This window comes from Pavona decussata, unplaced genomic scaffold (genome assembly GCF_977016875.1).
Source record: "Pavona decussata unplaced genomic scaffold, jaPavDecu1.1 SCAFFOLD_233, whole genome shotgun sequence".
NCBI classification, from domain to species: Eukaryota; Metazoa; Cnidaria; class Anthozoa; order Scleractinia; family Agariciidae; genus Pavona; species Pavona decussata.
Window position 1 is genome coordinate 1,203,156 of NW_028145638.1, and position 19,345 is coordinate 1,222,500.

At 39.5% G+C, this 19,345-nt stretch overlaps 2 protein-coding genes across 2 annotated transcripts in view; one reads left to right on the top strand and one right to left on the bottom strand.

Annotated features, from left to right (window-relative positions):
* The first annotated feature begins 162 nt into the window (after positions 1-162).
* LOC146458279 (ATP-binding cassette sub-family C member 4-like) lies at positions 163-10,165 on the top strand. Its single transcript, XM_085090735.1, has 6 exons — positions 163-1,864; positions 3,590-3,969; positions 4,766-6,033; positions 6,567-7,137; positions 7,889-8,025; positions 8,774-10,165. The coding sequence occupies exons 1-6, from the start codon at positions 1,316-1,318 to the stop codon at positions 9,709-9,711; spliced, it is 3,843 nt and encodes a 1,280-aa protein (XP_084946861.1). The 5' UTR covers positions 163-1,315; the 3' UTR covers positions 9,712-10,165.
* A 3,443-nt stretch (positions 10,166-13,608) lies between these two features.
* Positions 13,609-19,345, bottom strand: part of LOC146458280 (ATP-binding cassette sub-family C member 4-like) — a 10,525-nt gene continuing 4,788 nt past the window's right edge. The window contains exons 3-6 of the mRNA XM_085090817.1: positions 18,154-19,345; positions 17,092-17,662; positions 16,305-16,441; positions 13,609-14,790 (exon numbers count right to left, since the gene is read on the bottom strand). The exon at positions 18,154-19,345 is cut by the window's right edge and continues 76 nt beyond it. Coding sequence (XP_084946943.1) covers positions 13,853-14,790; positions 16,305-16,441; positions 17,092-17,662; positions 18,154-19,345 — 2,838 coding nt within the window. The 3' untranslated portion in view covers positions 13,609-13,852. The remainder of the gene's footprint in view (positions 14,791-16,304; positions 16,442-17,091; positions 17,663-18,153) is intronic.

Consider the following 19,345-nt stretch of genomic DNA (forward strand, 5'->3'; position numbering starts at 1 on the left):
AACAGATTAGGATATCATCTGCTGTAGCTCCACTAGCACCCTGGTTAAGGCCAAGTAACCCCTGGCGCAGAATTCATTTCGATTACGCTGAAGACGAAAATGGCCATTATTTCATCGTAATAGATGTACACTCCCCATAACGGTGACGATATCTACCTTATTCGCAAAATACGGATTGCCAGTTCATTGTGTTAGTGACAACGAGAGCGTAGTTTCGCAGCGAAGAGTTCGCACACTTCTTAAGAATGAATGGTGTTTAAACGCGTACTTGTAGCTTCCTATCACGCAGAAGGCTATAGTTTGGCAGAGCGGATGGTTTAGTCTTTCAAGAATCATATGAAGCCTGCAAAGGCAGCAAACTGTCGATTCAGCAACGTATTGCCAGCTTTTTGCTGACAGACCGGTCAATCAAGCATCCAGCTAACACGTAGAACCCCAGCTAGTCTGTTCCTTGGACGTGAGCTTCGAAATCGGTTAACTTTTCTACGTCCACTAGTACCTGGGAGAAGGTCATGGATTCACAAGCAAAGCAGAGAGCAACACACGATGTGCACGCTAAGTTTAGAGAGTTTAATCCAGGAGATAGAATCTTGGTAAAAGACCTTCGGAGGGAGAATACTTGGTGGCCAGGCTCTGTAGCTGAACGAAACGGACCAAGGTCTTACGTGATCGAGTTTGGAGGCGGTATTTTGGATCAGATTAGGCGAGACACCATGGACAATGCCGTTCCTAAGTAGGATGTTGCAAGAGAATTAAAGGACAGCGTTCCGGATCCTCCTTTTCATGCTCCTCTAATTAAAGATGTCCCTTTGCCACCACAGCTAGCAGCGAACAGTTCGGTTATGAACCCAACGGAATCCGAAGCCCAAGTTCAGTTGAGGAGAGAGAAATCTTCACCAATTGTAGACAAAGCATCTACAGTGGAAACCCCATCTTCTTTGACCTTTTTGCAGACGTTTACCTTGAAAAAAATTTATCATTATATTGTTCGCTGAGTTCTGTCCTCAGCCGAGTTGTTGATCATGAAAAACAGTTATTTCAGTACGCAGTCTTTCAATAAATTAAGATCATAATAGAAATGAGCATGCAGTTTAGTGGCTACCGTAAATGTCGAGGGTCATGAACGAAGTCGTGGGTATGGGTAACTATACAGTAGGGGAACAGAAACTTATCAAACAAACATTAAAGTATACGAATATCAGGATTATTTATAAATTTGCAATATTAACCGATTAATTAATCTTAAATGAAATTAAAATGTTATTCATTTTATTGATTATAAATTTTTCTACCTGAATGAAACAGGAAGTTACAAATGGATGTACAATACGAGCGTCTGGAGTCGAAGACAACGAAGAAGGAGAATCCCAGAAAAAATGCCAGCTTCTTGTCCATTCTTTCATTCTGGTGGGTGAAAGAGATTCTTGCCATTGGCAATAAACGCCCTCTCCAAAATGATGATTTGTTTCCTTTACTTGACGAGGACAAAACTCAGAGCTTAACGGAAAAACTTCAGCAGACATGGAATGAGGAGACCGCAAAACGAGTTCCGGGAAAAAAAGGTAACGGATACCGACTGTTCAGAGCTCTTGTTCGAATGTTACCTTGGACTGATTACGTGTATGCTTTGACCTTGACGGTGATATATGCTCTTTGTAAAGTCCTTCAGCCGGCATTTTTGAGTCTGCTGTTACTAGAACTAATGAAGCCACCTGCTAAAGAACTCTGGTGGACATATATCTATAGCGCAGGGATTTGTCTGAGCCAGTTCGGAAACGTTTTGTGTGTTTATCAGCTCTCTTATCATATCGCTTTAATGAGCCTGAGGTGGAAATCAGCGTCAGTTGCAGTCATTTACAAAAAGGTAAGAAGTTGCTATTGCTCACAAATCGATGACAAAAAGTTTGCGGCCTATTTTGAATTAACTCATGATATCATGATGTCTGATGCCATTGAATAACAGGTTACCCATTGATTACTCACGATTAATCGTTAGCTGAAGAATTGAAGTACTTAAAGGTTGATTCAATAGCAAGCGATAAAAAGAACGATCTGGGACTCTGGCTACCGATAAGGCCAATGCTGTTGTTGTTCTTCTAAACTAGTTAGTTGATTACCCAAACATTATTCATTTCTGACTCATTAATATCCGTGATGTAATCAACAAGCTATCTACGGAAAGTACGTATATATCACTTCCATAATGCTTTCTAAACTTTTTCGAAAATCTCACTGGGAATATATTATTCCAATCGTTTTATAAGGAACCATTGAGAGTTAGGGAGGGGAGGGCAAACTCACCATTACAAATGTTTTTGTTGTGTTTGTTGCACAAGATTACACACAAGTATTGGAAAGAAATGTCTTGGAACACATTACGATTAGCTCTTTGTTTCCTTACTAAGCGAGTTTCACCCATGCATCCTGCTTGGGTTTAACTAAAGTCAGTCTTCTTTTTGATCAGTCCAAACATAGAAGCGGTCACATAATAGGGAACTTAAGCAACGACGACGGCAACGCCAACGAAAACGTCACTTGAAAATATAAGTTCGCGTTACTCGTACTACTTCGCGATTATTCCAATTCGTTCAACTTGTACAATGTGGGCGAAGAATCCGGGAATTAAATTGATAGGAACGGTGCTCAAGTAAGGAATGAGAATGCAAAAATTCACTGCCCTTTGGTCACGTTCTCCACAAAACCTTGAATTTGGTCATTTCACGTTGTTGTTGTTTTTCTGATGACGGCAAAGAAATGTACCAAAACATATAACGCACGTGCAGGGCCATTGCTTTTGCTCATAAAACCTATTGTATAGTGGTGTTCTCGTTGCCGTCGCCGTCGTCGTTGCTTACGTTCCCTAGCAGCTAACTGTCACGGTTAGCATTGTCTTAACCATAATTAATAGCCTCTGTGTGACCCTTGCGCCATTTACATTCTTTTGTTTTGTATCATCGAAGAGAAAATTTCTAACATAGAGTCAGTAAAGCGCGCGCTTTGAGCCCCTGACTGGCTGATACGCGCCTTCTATTTGGCTGTGGAAGGTACGCCGACGTGAGCTTGTTTTCAGCTAAACTTAATTCTCGCTCGTTTGATTTCATCAAGATTTATTAGTCGATCTTTTAGCACGTACCCTGTTCGACATGGATGCTACATCACCTGAGAAAATTAGTCTTTAACTGTGACATAAAGAAGTTCAAATCATCGGCTCATTTGAGAATCTGTCAATATTATTGAAATCAATCGTCGCAAGGCAAGAGAACGGGAACATTTTTCACTGATTCTTCAGTGCGTTGACTATGTTGGGCGAATTTTAAATGGAATAAAGGTTAGCTCATAACTCTACGTGCAGACTGATTTATTGTTACATCCATAACTATATAGTTGTACACTGTATGTTTACCATTTCTTAAAGAACAAACAGAGAAGCGGTCACATTACCAATTGATAATAACGAGGTATAGTTACCGTCGTTGCCATAGCAGGTACTAGATACAAATTATGACATCGCCAGTTATAACTTCACAAACTTCAAAAATAAATTACCCATCCAACCCATCATTTTGTTTACTGTTTTATGTATTTCTAGGTTCTCGCTCTGACTCAAGAAGATTTATCACACATAACAAGTGGATATATCATCAATCTTATTGCTAGTGATCTACAGCGATTTAAAAATGCAGGGCTGAACTTCACTTTGGTGGTTGATTCTCTGCTTGAGTTGTTTGGTATCTGCATTTTAACGTTCCACTTGTTTGGTTGGCAAGGCATGCCAGGCATTCTCTTTTTGATGAGCCTGTCTCTGTACTATGTAATGGCTGGTAGAATTTGCCGAAATCTACGATTAAAAATCTCTAAAGTGGCGGATCAGCGAGTCAATATGATGAACTCCATCATTTCGGGGATTCGCACTGTGAAGATGTATGCTTGGGAATGGCCCTTCATGGAAGCAGTGCTGCAAACCAGAAGGTAAAAGAAGTTAAATGTACTTTTTCATAGCAAGTAAATGGCAAATAATCTAACGTAACAAGACACATGAAGCTGTCTTGCAGGATGTCAAAGCTAACATAAGTACTCCTACATACTCATGACAAATGCGTCTTCGACAAACTACGACCAGTTTTATAAGGAATTCGAACAGCCTACCAGTTATTATAATTGAGTCATATTTGTTGCCTCCTTTGGAGCAAAACCGGACAAATTGATTGTTATCTAAGTATTTTCAAGTAATTTTATATTGCAATAACTACTTGCATGTAAGAATTTTCCGTTAAGTAGGAGGAACGTCCAAGGAAAGTAAGCCTCCTGTACTGGATAAAATGTACCACTGAAAGGGTACTACAGTTTCACCGGGTTGAGTTACTAAGCTCCTCTGCAACTTAATATCGTTTTATGACTTTAACGGATGTGTTATATCACTGGTAATGGGGGAAGAGACTTTTGGTGTTTTTCATGTTCTTTTCATAACAAAGCACTCCTGCTTATGGACCTGGGGCCATATTCACTGTGCCCTGTTAAGTTAAGGTGAATCACAAACGTTGTTTCTTGACAATAGAATAACTGCAGACTATTGAAAGAAAAGGGTATATAGGATATATCTTAACTTATGAGAGTTTAGTGAATCTGGCCTCTGGATGTTGCAGTAGCCTGACTTAATGACCCGTCTACAGGTAAATCTACCTCTATCGAGAGTTTCTTGTAAGCTCTATCCACTATTACATAAACTGAGTGACACTAGTTAATGAAATGTCCATTTTTATTCAAGGAAAGAAATCAAGCTGATTAGATGGAAAACAGCAGTATTAGCAACGTTTGCTTCCTTGAGTTTCTCTTGTCAAAGTGTCACCACTTTTATCTCATTGGGTACACTACTGCTAACTGGAATGGAACTAAATACGTATAATACTTTCGTGATCTTGTCGCTGGTGAATACAGTTAGGATAGCGGTCTCATGGGCGTGTGCACATCTAGCGAAAGATTTGGCTGACTTTGCTGGAGCTCTGTCTCGCATTCAGGATGTACTTGAATATGAGAATGGTGACTTCCGCAAGCATCTCCAGAAAACCTTCACACAAAATGGAAACAGTAACTCCGGTGAAAACAAAACGTGTTTAGGTGATGCAAACGCGGACAAAACCGTTTTGGTGCGAAATGCTTGTTCAAGTTGGACTGGCAATTGGAAATATCCAACTTTGAAATCCATGTGTTTATTAGTGGACAAAGGTGATTTGGTATTCATCACAGGTCCCGTTGGTTGCGGCAAGTCGTCCCTACTGTACGCCATTGTAAGGGAAATGTCGCTAATTAGCGGTGAGATATCATGTCAAGGTAAAACTGCTTGGGTTGGTCAGCAGCCCTGGGTATTTTCTGGTACCATACGGGACAATATTTTGTTTGGTGAAGTGTTTGACCCGCACAGGTATCACACGACGTTACACGCATGTGGCCTGTATAAAGACTTACAAAGGTTCCCGGATGTTGATATGACGCGAGTTGGAGAACGTGGAATACTTCTTAGTGGTGGTCAACGGGCTCGTGTTGAATTGGCACGCGCAGTATATTCTAATGCGGATATCTACCTTCTAGATGATCCATTGAGTGCAGTGGATGCCAAGGTAGGACGTCATCTTTTCCGAACATGCATCAGTGGGATCCTGCATGGTAAAACTCGGGTGATGACCACTCATAATCTTCAGGTCCTCAGGGATGCCAGGCGCATTGTAGTGATGGAAAATGGCTCGACTTCAGTGGAAGGCAGCTTTAACTCGCTGACTGAATCTGGTTACGATCTATCTAGCAGTGATCGGTTTGGTACAAAGAAAGAGGCTGGTTTCTTGGCAAAGGAAAGCCCTTTGATTCAAGAGATATCCATAGCTGACACGATCTTGGAAGGCGACATATCTGGTCTGGAAAATGTTGAGGAAGATCGTGTGGTTGGTTCTGTCTCATGGACATTTTACTGGCATTACATACAGGCTGGAACGTGGAGTGCTGTTGCTGTAGCTGTGGCTCTGTTCGTTCTAATCGTTCAAGGTTTTTGCATGATGATAATTTTGTTAATGTTTGTTAAATGAACTGTATCATTCTTTTTGTATTGGTCGAAGAAATCACACTAGAAAACATCCATGACCCGATAAAAGGCATGAAATGCATGGCTAAACGAAATACATGTCCATGAAAGTTTTAAACATGGGAGAAGAATTGGACACATTTACCAACTACAAAACATAAAGCAGAATTTATGTGAGGTTTTTGTACGAAAACAGCGCTAGGGTACCCTGAGAAAACATTTTAGCACAAGTTCTGCAATTAGGATGGGTTCACTCAGTCGATCTCGGATGCACGGTAGAATCCCCCTATGAAATTCAATGGAAATGTATAATAGTAGGACTTGAGAGGAGATTATTACTTTGCACCATATAAGCTTGTGACTGTAGATATCCACCATGTACAGGTGTTTCTCATGAAATGTTGTAGTAAATGACCAGATTTCATTTGTCTGTGCATGAGCTCGGCCAAACCATAACACATACCGATAATGCTTGTTCTTATTATTCTCCTTAAAGGATCCCTCATACTTCCTGACTGGTGGCTACTTAAGTTGACCAATCCATCCCAAGATCCTCACCATCAAATCATGAATTTCTACATTTATGGTGGCCTAGTTGCTGGAGCCTTCTTCCTGACACTCGCCAGAGCAATGCTGTGTTTAAACGCGTTGATTAATTCTTCCAAAAATATTCACAACTCCATGTTGGCCGCGGTACTAAAAGCTCCAGTTCTGTTTTTCGACACCAACCCAGTTGGACGAGTGTTGAATAGATTTTCTCGAGATATTGGCATCATGGACGAACTGTTGCCAGATGTATTCCTGGACGCTCTTCAGCTCGTGCTGTTTTGTATCGGATCAGTTGTTCTTCCGTCTGTTTTGAACTTCTGGGTTATCTTGCCGGCCATCCCGCTGGTGATTATTTTCGTCTTAATTGGGCGTTATTACCTCAAGTCATCACGCGATCTGAAGCGACTGGAAGGGATCAATAGAAGTCCTGTTTTATCTCATTTTAGTGACACGTTGGAAGGATTGGTAACTATTCGAGTTTACCACAAGGAAGACGAGTTTCTGGAAGCACTGTATAGGTTCGCTTATTTTCCATTTTCTCAGGAATCCCTAGCAAACTCTATGTTTTTCCAACAGAAATTGTTGGAGGAAATGTTTTGCTTTCTCGCTGAAAATATTGTTGAGGAATTGAAATGGCTTGCATGAGACTAAACAATAAGAAAAGGATTGCTGACTGAATTTTCAACGCAATTGTGATATACTTTCTGATTTCCTAGCGGCGTCTTAAACTTTGCAGCGAAATAATATTTGAAGCAAGCAATCGCATATAATAAGCGAATAATTGATGGAATCTCTGTTCAAGATTTGTCCTGAGAATTACTTTAGAAAACCCAAACTATACCCAGTGATATGCATTTCGTTTTACTTCACAACAAAAACAGAACACTATGGTGAATATATAATATAAATTAACGGTAACGTGCGTTGCCATTGCGACCCAGTTGCTTTTGAAACAGTGTTATTCCAAACCTATTGTTCACTGTGTGGGCAACACTAAAAGACGCTAGTTCTCAGACTCCATTCGCCACGTTTTACTGTTTAGAACGATAGATAAATGGTTGTCCTTCAACTGAACTGAGGCAAAATTATTTAGCTATTTCCTAAAACGAGTTCCCTACTACTAAATTGTCAAACCCTACTTATATAACCCACCATTTGACAATAGCCAAATTTAGCAAGGGATGGTTTCCTAAGGCCCTTCTCATCCTTACGACTGAACTAAACTGGAGAAGTATTGTTTCTTTGTTTTTTGTTTTCATTTCTTTCCAGATATCAAGACAATCATAACAAGGCCTGGTTTTCAATTATTGCCACAGCAAATTGGCTCGGGACCCAAGTTGACCTGCTCTGCATTGTTTTTGTTTCATTCGTTGTTTTCCTTGCCGTTTCTACCCATGCTGGCTCAGGTAATTTGTTTATGTTTACATGGGTCATAATTAAATATTTTAAAAATATTAATTTTCCAGGGACTCGAGTCGCATATCTATTTAACCATTTCAGCCTAGGCTCATGGGGTGGGGGTACATAAAGTATGCTCGCTGACTTTGAACGTTAATAACGTTTTTAATATTTCATCAAACAGCAGGTTTTTTTAAATTTCCCGAACATTTATCCGGCACAATGTTTACGCATCAACTAATACAAAAAAGAGAGATTTTCAAATTGTAATGTTTTTCCTTTCCTTAGTTTAATAAATTTCGCTGAACCTTATGTAACGTTATGGTCTTTTATTACATCCCATCTTGTTGAATTGTAAAAAATTAAGGTCTTTTGCCTTACGGCCAGTCTCTTTAATACCCTTACGAAGATAGAAAGGTCGTGCCTTTTAAAAAAATTGGAAATTTGGAATCAATTTAATTGTTGATGTGACTTGATCTTTCCGTGACAACAAGAGTTTGACGGCCATGTTTTCGAAATTTTGATTTCTTCACCCATTTTTGAAAAAAAAAAAGATCGTATTATCGTTGTTTTATTGTTGTCGTGGTTACTGTTTATAACTCGGTCACAGGATAATATGTAATTTATGGTCTAACGTTTTTATTGTCAAATTAGTTTCAGTTTTGAATCAAATGATTAAAAATTTTGAGAAACAATCTTCAAACCACCATTAGAAGAGTTCTAACCAATTTCCTGTCTGTTATTGTCACTATCTAGGTATCACAGCTTTATCCATTGTGTCCGCTATGCAACTTACCCTAGAGACGTCGCAACTTTGCGTTAGAAAGTGCTCAGACGTTGAGAATTACATGACGTCAGTTGAACGCGTCATTACGTACACTCAAATTGAACAAGAGCCTGGATACGACAATTATCAACAACCTCCAAAAAACTGGCCACAGCACGGCCAAGTAAGAATAAACAACCTGGGGCTTGTCTACTACCAAGGTGGGCCTAAAACACTCAAAGATATCACTTTCAATATTGATTCACAAGAAAAGATTGGAATTGTTGGTCGTACAGGAGCTGGCAAGTCGTCCTTGGTTGCTGCTCTCTCTCGCATGCCTCAACCGACTGGCGATGTCATTATTGATGATGTAAATATCGGTGATATTAACATTCAAAGCTCTCGCCGAGCCATGGCAGTCATTACCCAGAATCCAGTTCTATTTACTACTTCACTGCGAATGAATCTGGATCCCTTTGAGGAGCATCAAGACAAGGAACTCTGGGATGCATTAGAAGAAGCGAGTTTGAAAACCATGGTGGAAAAATTGCCACGGCAACTGAATGAAGAGGTCAAAGAATGCGGGAGAAACTTCAGTGTCGGAGAAAGACAACTGTTGTGTTTGGCTCGTGCCTTATTGAAGAAAAACAGAATTATCATTATGGATGAGGCAACGGCAAATGTCGATCACAAAACTGATCAATTAATTCAAAGAACAGTTCGTACAAAATTTAAACACTGCACAGTAATAACGATTGCACATCGATTAAACACCATCATAGATTATGATCGAGTTTTGGTTCTGGAAAATGGACGAGTAGTTGAATTTGACAAGCCGGCAAAATTACTGCAGAACGCTGGAGGGCAATTCTCAAGACTTTATAACAGTTATGACCACGATGCTGATGAAAATGATGAGAAGGAATGAAGGATTTTTATAACCAGCCTTCGTTTGAGGCTTTGTGGCTTTTGTTTCTCTATTAAATTTGACCTCTGCTATAGGCACAGTAGTTGATGATTAGCGTAGACTGTATTTCTTTCCACGGAGGTCAACTGTATACACCTTTGTTTATATAAGAACTTTGAGGCTGAGGTTAACTCAAATTTAAGAACTTACTAAGGGTAAGAGTCAGTCAAGAATACCGGGGGTAAAATAACACCGAGAGTTGGATGCCGCATATAGTACATGTAAGCCGCACAACATAGCATGTCACAAGAATCTTGACACCACATTACGGCACATATTGGTCTTTGTAAGGTGTCTTGGTCACATCCGCGTAGATTTATTGAGATACTATAACAGGTAACATCTTAAGAACTTTTTCAGATCAAATTGTCAACAACAAAAAAAAGAACGTTTAGCCTCAGCCTCAAAATTAGACTTAAATAAAAAAAAAATGTAGCACGTGAGGAATCGTTACTGCTTTGTAACCAGAAAGTTTAAATAATTCAGAAAAAGTTGTCTTTCCTGTTTTGCTGCTAGTTAAAAGATAAGGCATTACTGAAAAGAGAAGCTTTAAACGTGGAGGACCAGTAGGAAACATGGTGTTTGCTTGCTTCTAGGAACCTTCTCATTTTTAGTCCATCAGCTGAGATCCGAAAAGGGAAACAGCCAAAATATGTCTTATAAATCTTAATCTTTTACTATTGAGGATCATAAAAATGTATGACAGCAAGCTTAAGGATAGGACGGTAGCTTTCACTTTGTAAATCGAATTTTAAATTTGCCCCTCGTATCATCCTTTTGGCCGCCATCTTGGATTTTTGAGAGAAGGCTACTGTATTCTTTTAATGTGAGCGAATCGCGTTTCAAACGCAAATTTAGACGGAACGAAATTGGAACTAGAAACATGATTTCCGTTTATTCTAGTGTTTAAAATAATAACAACGTGACGTCATATGTGACGTCACAACGCCTGATTATTGGTCACAATATGACCAGTTTGCTTTTATAATCATTGTAAAAAAAATTGTCGGGTTTTCAAAATTATTTCGAAAAGAAAAGAGAGCAAATAGATAAAATATATGTATACATTGCAAGTGTATTGAATAAAGCCATCTCAAAAACAATTGTCTTTTTCCTGCTCCTAGCTCCAGTTCCCAAACACATGGTCTCACGAACATTCAATAGCTTTTCGCCACGGTGCAAAAGTGATTCCTCTGCACCATGATCAATGGTGGACGAAACCATTATATGCGGTTGTTCGGATTCAAAGCTAGCCCAGCACAGTATGGTGGCCAAGGACTGCCACTGAGTTTTCTGGCATTTTTTTTTCTTTTTTCTTAAGCAAATAAAATGCAAAAAAAAATGCAAATAAAATTAAATAAAATGCAAATGCAATGAAATTTAATACGAAAAACAACGTGCAAATCAAAGTCAAACCCGATGCGGATTAAAATTGAATGCATTTTTAAACGAGAATGCAAAACAGAAACCAATCTTTTGGTCGGTATCACCGTTTTGACAGGATTTTGAACTTGCTTTTGGATACATAATGTCATAGTCTATAAAAGCGCAATTGTACCTATGTTTATAATAATCATATGGAGCCTACTTTTTCTATTTTTGCTGACCTCGCCTTCTCCTCCGATACAAACGATGATGATGACGAGGAGGAAACAATAGAAATAAGGAGGAGGAGGCAAGGTCAGCAAAAATAGAAAAAGTAGTCTTAAGGACAATGAAAATAGACTATGACATCATGTATCCAAAAATAACTTCAAATACCTGTCAAAACGGTGATACCAACCATGACTGCCATAAGATAAAAACTAGAACATGACATCATTGACAAACCTGTCAAACCGAATAAGTTGTTGATAAGGCTAAAATAAAGCACGACATCATCCTATTATAATTAATGTCGCGTTAATGAGAATCCACCGCATTTTATCTATGAGATCAAGACAAAAGCTATGACGTCATAAACGTTAATTTATTCCACCGCAAATTTACGAGGGACTAAAACATCCCTACCACACTACTAGTGTCGCTTGCTAATGAAATTGGAACAAAGTTAATACAACAAAACTATATAAAGCCAAGAAAATGGATACGTTTCATTGATGACGTTTTTCTCCCTTTGGGACAGCGATAGGAAAGGCGTGGGTCGTTTTATTGAACAAGCTAACAAATTTCACCCTATTTGACTATCGTAAAATTGGTAACAATTATTGACTACAAATTTTTCACGAGACCACTTTTATCGGTTTAATTTTTTTTGTGCCCAGTGTGGTTTTTGTATCGATTTGAAGCTTAAGCGATTCCTTGTTGTTCAGGTTCCAACGTCTTCAATTATCTCTATAGACCAAGGGAATCAATTTAAGTGCTCATAAAAAAATTTAAAACTTGCATTCAGTAATCGTCTTCATAAACTTGGAAAGATTTTCCTGCCTTAACTCAGGTTTGAGTGAGTTCCAGACCTTAGCAACTTTGTATGTGAAAGAATTCTTCAGCCAGTTAAGACCAAACTTCGGCAGACTAAGGGCGTTTTCCATTTGTGAGAATTGAACGGGCAGGACGATCAGATCGTGGATGGCGCGCGCCAATTTTAAGGTCGGGATCTTCACATTCTTCTAAATTGCATAATCAGAGAAACATAAACACCATTTTTAAGACATCCGAAGAGATGGCGTAAAACCAAGCCTTCAAAATTTAGAATTACGTCCGCGAAATTACCGGTCTGGTCAATCAGTTCTGACATATAGAAAGTGCCTTAAGATTAACTCCAGTACCTGACAGTAAATTGACTCTTCAGGCCAACAAGATTAGCTAAGCGCACTTACCACATTGAAAAATATTTCACAGAGGTCAAACGACCGAGCATGCGCCCATCTTAGCAACCTCCAATGACACAGCGGCAAAATGAGTGCGCATGCTCCGCAGATTTGTCATTCGAGAGAGAGAATCGATTACGAATGCTCCACTTCAATCGCCAAATTCACACCTGTTACCACAATATTTTTATTTTTTGAATAAGATATGTGATGGAGGAAGTTCGAAGAAACCTTTCCTGAAAGCGGTAACCTTTTCTATTTTGATTTGGGCTTATCCCCGAGAAACGAAAACAAACAATGGGAATTTTAAAAATGCCGCCATTTCGCCGCTTAAGATTGCTCACGCGTGACGAGCATGCGCACTCATTTTGCCCCTGTGTCACCTCCAATCACTTTACAAGCGATGGAACTAAACGTTGCATTTATTGATGAATGAAACATTTTTTTAGATCTATACGTTAGTACTTATCCTACTTTATGTAGCGCCATTATGCAACGAAAATAATTACAATAAAAAAGGTAGCAGTAACTGATAACAGAAACACAAAGACCATTTAACGGTAATCGGTGTTCAGAGACTAATTACAGATACTGCCGAAAAAAAATGAGCTGCGGTAAAGCTAAGAGTCCTAGAAGCAAGCAAACACTGACAATAATTCCTACGGTAATCCTCGTTTAAAGGAAACCTCCACTCTTGAAATAAATTAACGTTCAATTGTTGAAAATACAATCTAATTTCAAATTTCGTTGGAAAACATGGAAATAATATTTCTGTGTCGGACAAAACAGAATTTGATTATCGCCTATTATTCTTTTAAATTTCCCGGGCGCCGCCATTTTGGATTTCATGACGTAAAACGGTTGCTCAATTGTTTCACACAAAAGAACTTCTGCTTACTGTCGATAGCGGCAACCATACGACGTCATAAAATCCAATTTTTAGCACACTTGAATCCCATTTCTGCTATTTTAAGTAAAATTTAGAATTTAGGCACTATTTTCGACAATTGACCGTCAGTTTGTTGTCGGAGTGGAGGTTCCCTTTAAAGCTTCCCTTTTGAGTAATGCTCTATCCTTTAGCTAGCAGCAAATCAGAAACCAACTAACTCTGAATTTAAGTTCCCGGGAACAAAGTGGCCACGATTACCCACGCGCAATACGGTTGACCACTGTGGAAAGAAATACAATCTGCGCTGCACTTAATCATAAACTACCGTGCCTATGGAAAAGGTCGAATTTAATAGAGAAACAAAAGCCCCAAAGCATCGGGGAAGGCTTGTTCTAAAAATCCTTCATTCCTTCTCATCATTTTCATCAGCATCGTGGTCATAACTGTTATAAAGTCTTGAGAATTGCCCTCCAGCGTTTTGCAGTAATTTTGCCGGCTTGTCAAATTCAACTACTCGTCCATTTTCCAGAACCAAAACTCGATCATAATCTATGATGGTGTTTAATCGATGTGCAATTGTTATTACTGTGCAGTGTTTAAATTTTGTACGAACTGTTCTTTGAATTAATTGATCAGTTTTGTGATCGACATTTGCCGTTGCCTCATCCATAATGATAATTCTGTTTTTCTTCAATAAGGCACGAGCCAAACACAGCAGTTGCCTTTCTCCGACACTGAAGTTTCTCCCGCATTCTTTGACCTCTTCATTCAGTTGCCGTGGCAATTTTTCCACCATGGTTTTCAAACTCGCTTCTTCTAATGCATCCCAGAGTTCCTTGTCTTGATGCTCCTCAAAGGGATCCAGATTCATTCGCAGTGAAGTAGTAAATAGAACTGGATTCTGGGTAATGACTGCCATGGCTCGGCGAGAGCTTTGAATGTTAATATCACCGATATTTACATCATCAATAACGACATCGCCAGTCGGTTGAGGCATGCGGGAGAGAGCAGCAACCAAGGACGACTTGCCAGCTCCTGTGCGACCAACAATTCCAATCTTCTCTTGTGAATCAATATTGAAAGTGATATCTTTGAGTGTTTTAGGACCACCTTGGTAGTAGACAAGCCCCAGGTTGTTTATTCTTACTTGGCCGTGCTGTGGCCAGTCTTCCGGCGGTTGTTGATGATTGTCGTATCCAGGCTCTTGTTCAATTTGAGTGTACGTAATGACGCGTTCAACTGACGTCATGTAATTCTCAACGTCTGAGCTCCTCCTGACGACAAATTGCGACGTCTCTAGGGTAAGTTGCATAGCAGACACAATGGATAAGGCTGTGATACCTAGATATTGGTAATTAATAACACGCAGGAAATTGGTTAGAACTTTTCTAATGGTTTGGTTGAAGATTGATTTTCAAACTTTTTAACTATTTGATTCAAAACCAAAAATTAATTTCAAAAATAAAAACGTAAGCCCGCGAATTGCATATTATCCTGTGACTGATTTACCAACAATAAACACGACGACAATTAAACAAAGATGATACGATTTAAAAAATCCAAATTTCGAAAACATGGCCGTCAAAATCTTGTTGTCATGGAAACATCAAGTGACGTCAACAATTAAATGTCATAAAAATCGTTTAGTAAAAACCCAGTAACTATGTTTGTTGGGAGAATCGCGACACCGGATCATTTAGTAGATGATCTAAACGCAAAATTTGTAGAGGAATTAAGACTGAATTCACGGTCGGGAAATATATTAATTCTAATATTTCGAAAGGAATGACCTTCCTTCTTTGGGTTATTACAGAAACTAACCATAAGGCAAGAGACGTTACAATTTAAAACAAGTTGGGATGTAATTATCTGTCATCTGTATAATCTGACATATTAGCTTCAGCAAAATAACTAAGGTAACTAAATGAAAAACGTTTTAATTTGAAAATCTTTTTTTTGTACTATTTGTCCTGTAAATCTTGCCAGATAAATATTAGGGAAAGTCACTGACTGTGGAAGCAGAACTGAAGACCTTACATCATACCTGGGGAACCATTCAGAGGCTAGCTAGGGACAGACAGGAGTGGCTTAATTTTGTTGCTGCCCTACATGCCAAGCCGGCATATGGGCATGAGTGAGTGAGTGTCACAAAATTTGGTTGTGTTTGAACATTGATAACATTTTTAAATATTTCATCAAACACCACCAAATTCAACAAAGTCAGAGCACACTTTTTATGCACTCCTACCCTACCCCCAGCCTAGGCTGAATAGGTTACATATATATACGTCTCGAGCTCCTGGGACAATTAATATCTGTAAAATAGGGAATATTTGTTTACAAATAGGATTTTTATGTCTTCAATCCGATCTGTTGTTCATCTGTTTATTCAGTATTGAAGTATCGTTGTGTGACATAATGTCACGATACCAGGGTCACGGGGTAGGGCCCGGACAACCAATATTGTACCACCCTAGCTCTAGCGTTCATGACCTTTGCACCAAAACACGCACCACGTTCGTTGAGCGGATTACTTCTAGGCGAATTCAGCCGTGGCCCTGTCCTCTTTTCCTAGTCCTGCGTTTTGGTTGCCCTCACCTTTACTGGGCAAAATCATTAATGGTTAATTCAGGCCAGTAGTAGTCCTTTCGCTGATCTTGTAATGAGGTGGCTATGGGCCTTTTTTCATAGCCATACATTAGTTCAATTTATATAAAAAATAAAAGGGGCTATGAGACTTTTGCTCATAGCCATTTTCACCAAATCATGGTTTGTTTATTATCTATTGCCCAGCAAACTGAGCCCGGGACGTGCAGCACACAGCAATAATATTTATGTTAGAAGGGCTGAATTACCTGAGCCAGCATCGGTAGAAACAGCAAGGAAAACTACGAATGAAACAAATACAATAGAAATCAGGTCAACTTGGAGCCCGAGCCATCTTGTCGTGGCAATGATGGAAAACCAGGCCGTGTTATGACCGTCTTGATATCTGTAAAGAAAACAAAACGTAAAACAAAGAAACAACATATCTCCAGGTCATAGTTGAGCCTAGAAGGGCCTTAACAAACCATAGCGTCCTATTAAAACGTCGCGAATGAAGTCCGAAAACTAGCTTCTTTTAATGTTGCCCACACATTGCAATGGAATGATACTTTTTTAAAGCAACTGAGTCGCAATGCCAACGTACATCACCGTTAATTGCTATTAATTGATATTATATGGTCACCATAGTGTTCTGTTAGCGTTGTGACAAACGAAATGCACGTCATTTTGTATAGTTTTGATTTTTTTAAAGTAATTCTCAGGACAAATCTTAAACAGAGATTTCATCACCTATCCGACTATTATATACGATTGCTTGCTTCAAAGATTACTCCCATTGATTCAAGTTTCTCCTTGATGACAAAATTGCCTTATTCCCTAATCCACTGCAGGGTTCAAGACTCCGTTATGAAATCAAAAGTATAGGGATATTACATTGAAAGCTCAATCACCAGTCCTTTTGTGTGTTCTCGTGAAAAACATTCCAATTCATCAATTATATTTCCAGCGAGAAAGCAAAAAATTTCTGCAACAATTTTTTATTGGAAAAACATAGAGTTTGCGAGGGATTCCTGAGAAAATGGAAAATAAGCGAACCTATACAGTGCTTCCAGAAACTCGTCTTCTTTGTGGTAAACTCGAATAGTTACCAATCCTTCCAAAGTGTCACTGAAATGAGATAAAACAGGACTTCTATTGATCCCTTCCAGACGCCTCAGATCACGTGATGACTTGAGGTAATAACGCGCAATTAAGACGAAAGTAATCACCAGCGGGATGGTCGGCAGGATAACCCAGAAATTCAAAACAGACGGAAGAACAACTGATCCGATACCAAATAGCACGAGCTGAAGAGCTTCCAGGAATACATCTGGCAACAGCTCATCCATGATGCCAATATCTCGAGAAAATCTGTTCAACACTCGTCCAACTGGGTTGGTGTCGAAAAACAGAACTGGAGCTTTTAGTACCGCTGCCAACATGGAGTTGTGAAGATTTTTGGAAGAATTAATCAGCGCGTTTAAACACAGCATTGCTCTGGCGAGTGTCAGGAAGAAGGCTCCAGCAACTAGGCCACCATAAATGTAGAAATTCATGGTTTGATGACGAGGGTCATGTGATGGATTGGTCAACTTAAGTAGCCACCAGTCAGGAAGTATGATGCATCCTTCAAGGAGAATAATAAAAGAAAAGAACAAGAGACTTAACAGCTGTACATTAACAGTATGTGTTATGGTTTGGAAGAGCTCATGCCCAAACAAAGGAAATCCGGTCATTTACTATAACATTTCATGACAAACATCTGTATATGGTGGGTATCTACAATCAGAGGCTCATATGGTGCAAAGGAATAATCTCCTCTCAAGTCCTACTATTACAATTATTAATTACCATTGAATATCCCAGGGAGATTATACCGTGCATCCCAGATTGGCCGAGTGAACCCACATACATTTTGGTTTATATTTTGTAGTTGCTAAATGCACTCATTTCTACTTCCATGCATGTCAACTTTTACTGACATTTATTTGGTTTATCCATTGATTGCATGACTTCTATCGGGCCATGGATATTTTTGGTATGATTTCTTCGACCGGTACAAACAAAATCATACAATTTATTTAAGAAATAATAACACCATTATCATCATGCAAAAACCTTGAACGATGAGAATGAACAGAGCCATAGCTGCAGCCACAGCACTCCACGTTCCAGCTCGTATGTAATGCCAGTAAAATGGCCATAAAACAGAACCAACCACACGATCTTCCTCGACATTTTCCAGACCAGATATGTCGCCTTCCAAGATCGTGTCATCTATGGATTTCCCTTGAATCAAAAGGCTTTCCTTTGGCAAGATATCATCTTCTTTCTTTGTGCCAAACCGATCAATGCTAGATAGATCGTAACCAGATTCAGTCAGCGAGTTAAAGCTGCCTTCCACTGAAGTCGAGCCATTTCCCATCACTACAATGCGTCTGGCATCCCTGAGGACCTGAAGATTATGAGTGGTCATAACCCGAGTTTTACCATGCAAGATCCCACTGATGCATGTTTGGAAAAGATGACGCCCGACTTTTGTATCCACTGCACTCAATGGATCATCTAGCAGGTAGATATCCGCATTAGAATATACTGCGCGTGCCAATTCAACACGAGCCCGTTGGCCACCACTAAGGATGATTCCACGTTCTCCAACTCGTGTCATATCAGCATCCGGGAACCTTTGTAAGTCTTTATACAGGTCACATGCGTGTAACGTCGTGTGATACCTGTGTGGATCAAACACTTCACCAAACAAAATATTGTCCCGTATGGTACCAGAAAATACCCAGGGCTGCTGACCAACCCAAGCAGTTTTACCTTGACATGATATCTCACCGCTAATTAGCGACATTTCCCTTACAATGGCGTACAGGAGGGACGACTTGCCGCAACCAACGGGACCTGTGATGAATACCAAATCACCTTTGTCCACTGATAAACACACGGATTTTAAAGTTAGATTATTCCAACTGCCAGTCCAACTACAAACAGCATTTCGCACTAAAACGGTTTTGTCCGTGTTTGTATTACCTAAACACGTTTTGTTTTGACCTGAATTACTGTTTCCATTTAGTGCGAAGGTGTCCTGGAGATATTTGCGGACGTTGCCATTCTCATATTCAAGTAAATCCTGAATGCGAGACAGAGCTCCAGTAAAGTCGGCCAAATCTTTTGCTAGTTTTATACACGCCCATGAGACCGTCAACCTAAGTGAATTCACCAGCGACAAGATCATGAAAGTGTTATACGTATTTAGCTCCATTCCAGTTAGCAGTAGTGTACCCAAAGAGATGAAAGTAGCCAC

Coding starts and splice junctions, on each gene's coding strand:
- LOC146458279 (XM_085090735.1), top strand. CDS start 1,316: ATGGATGTACAATACGAGCGTCTGGAGTCGAAGACAACGAAGAAGGAG. Junction 6,034..6,566: donor GTTCGTTCTAATCGTTCAAG/GTTTTTGCATGA, acceptor TTCTCCTTAAAG/GATCCCTCATACTTCCTGAC. Junction 8,026..8,773: donor TTCTACCCATGCTGGCTCAG/GTAATTTGTTTA, acceptor GTCACTATCTAG/GTATCACAGCTTTATCCATT.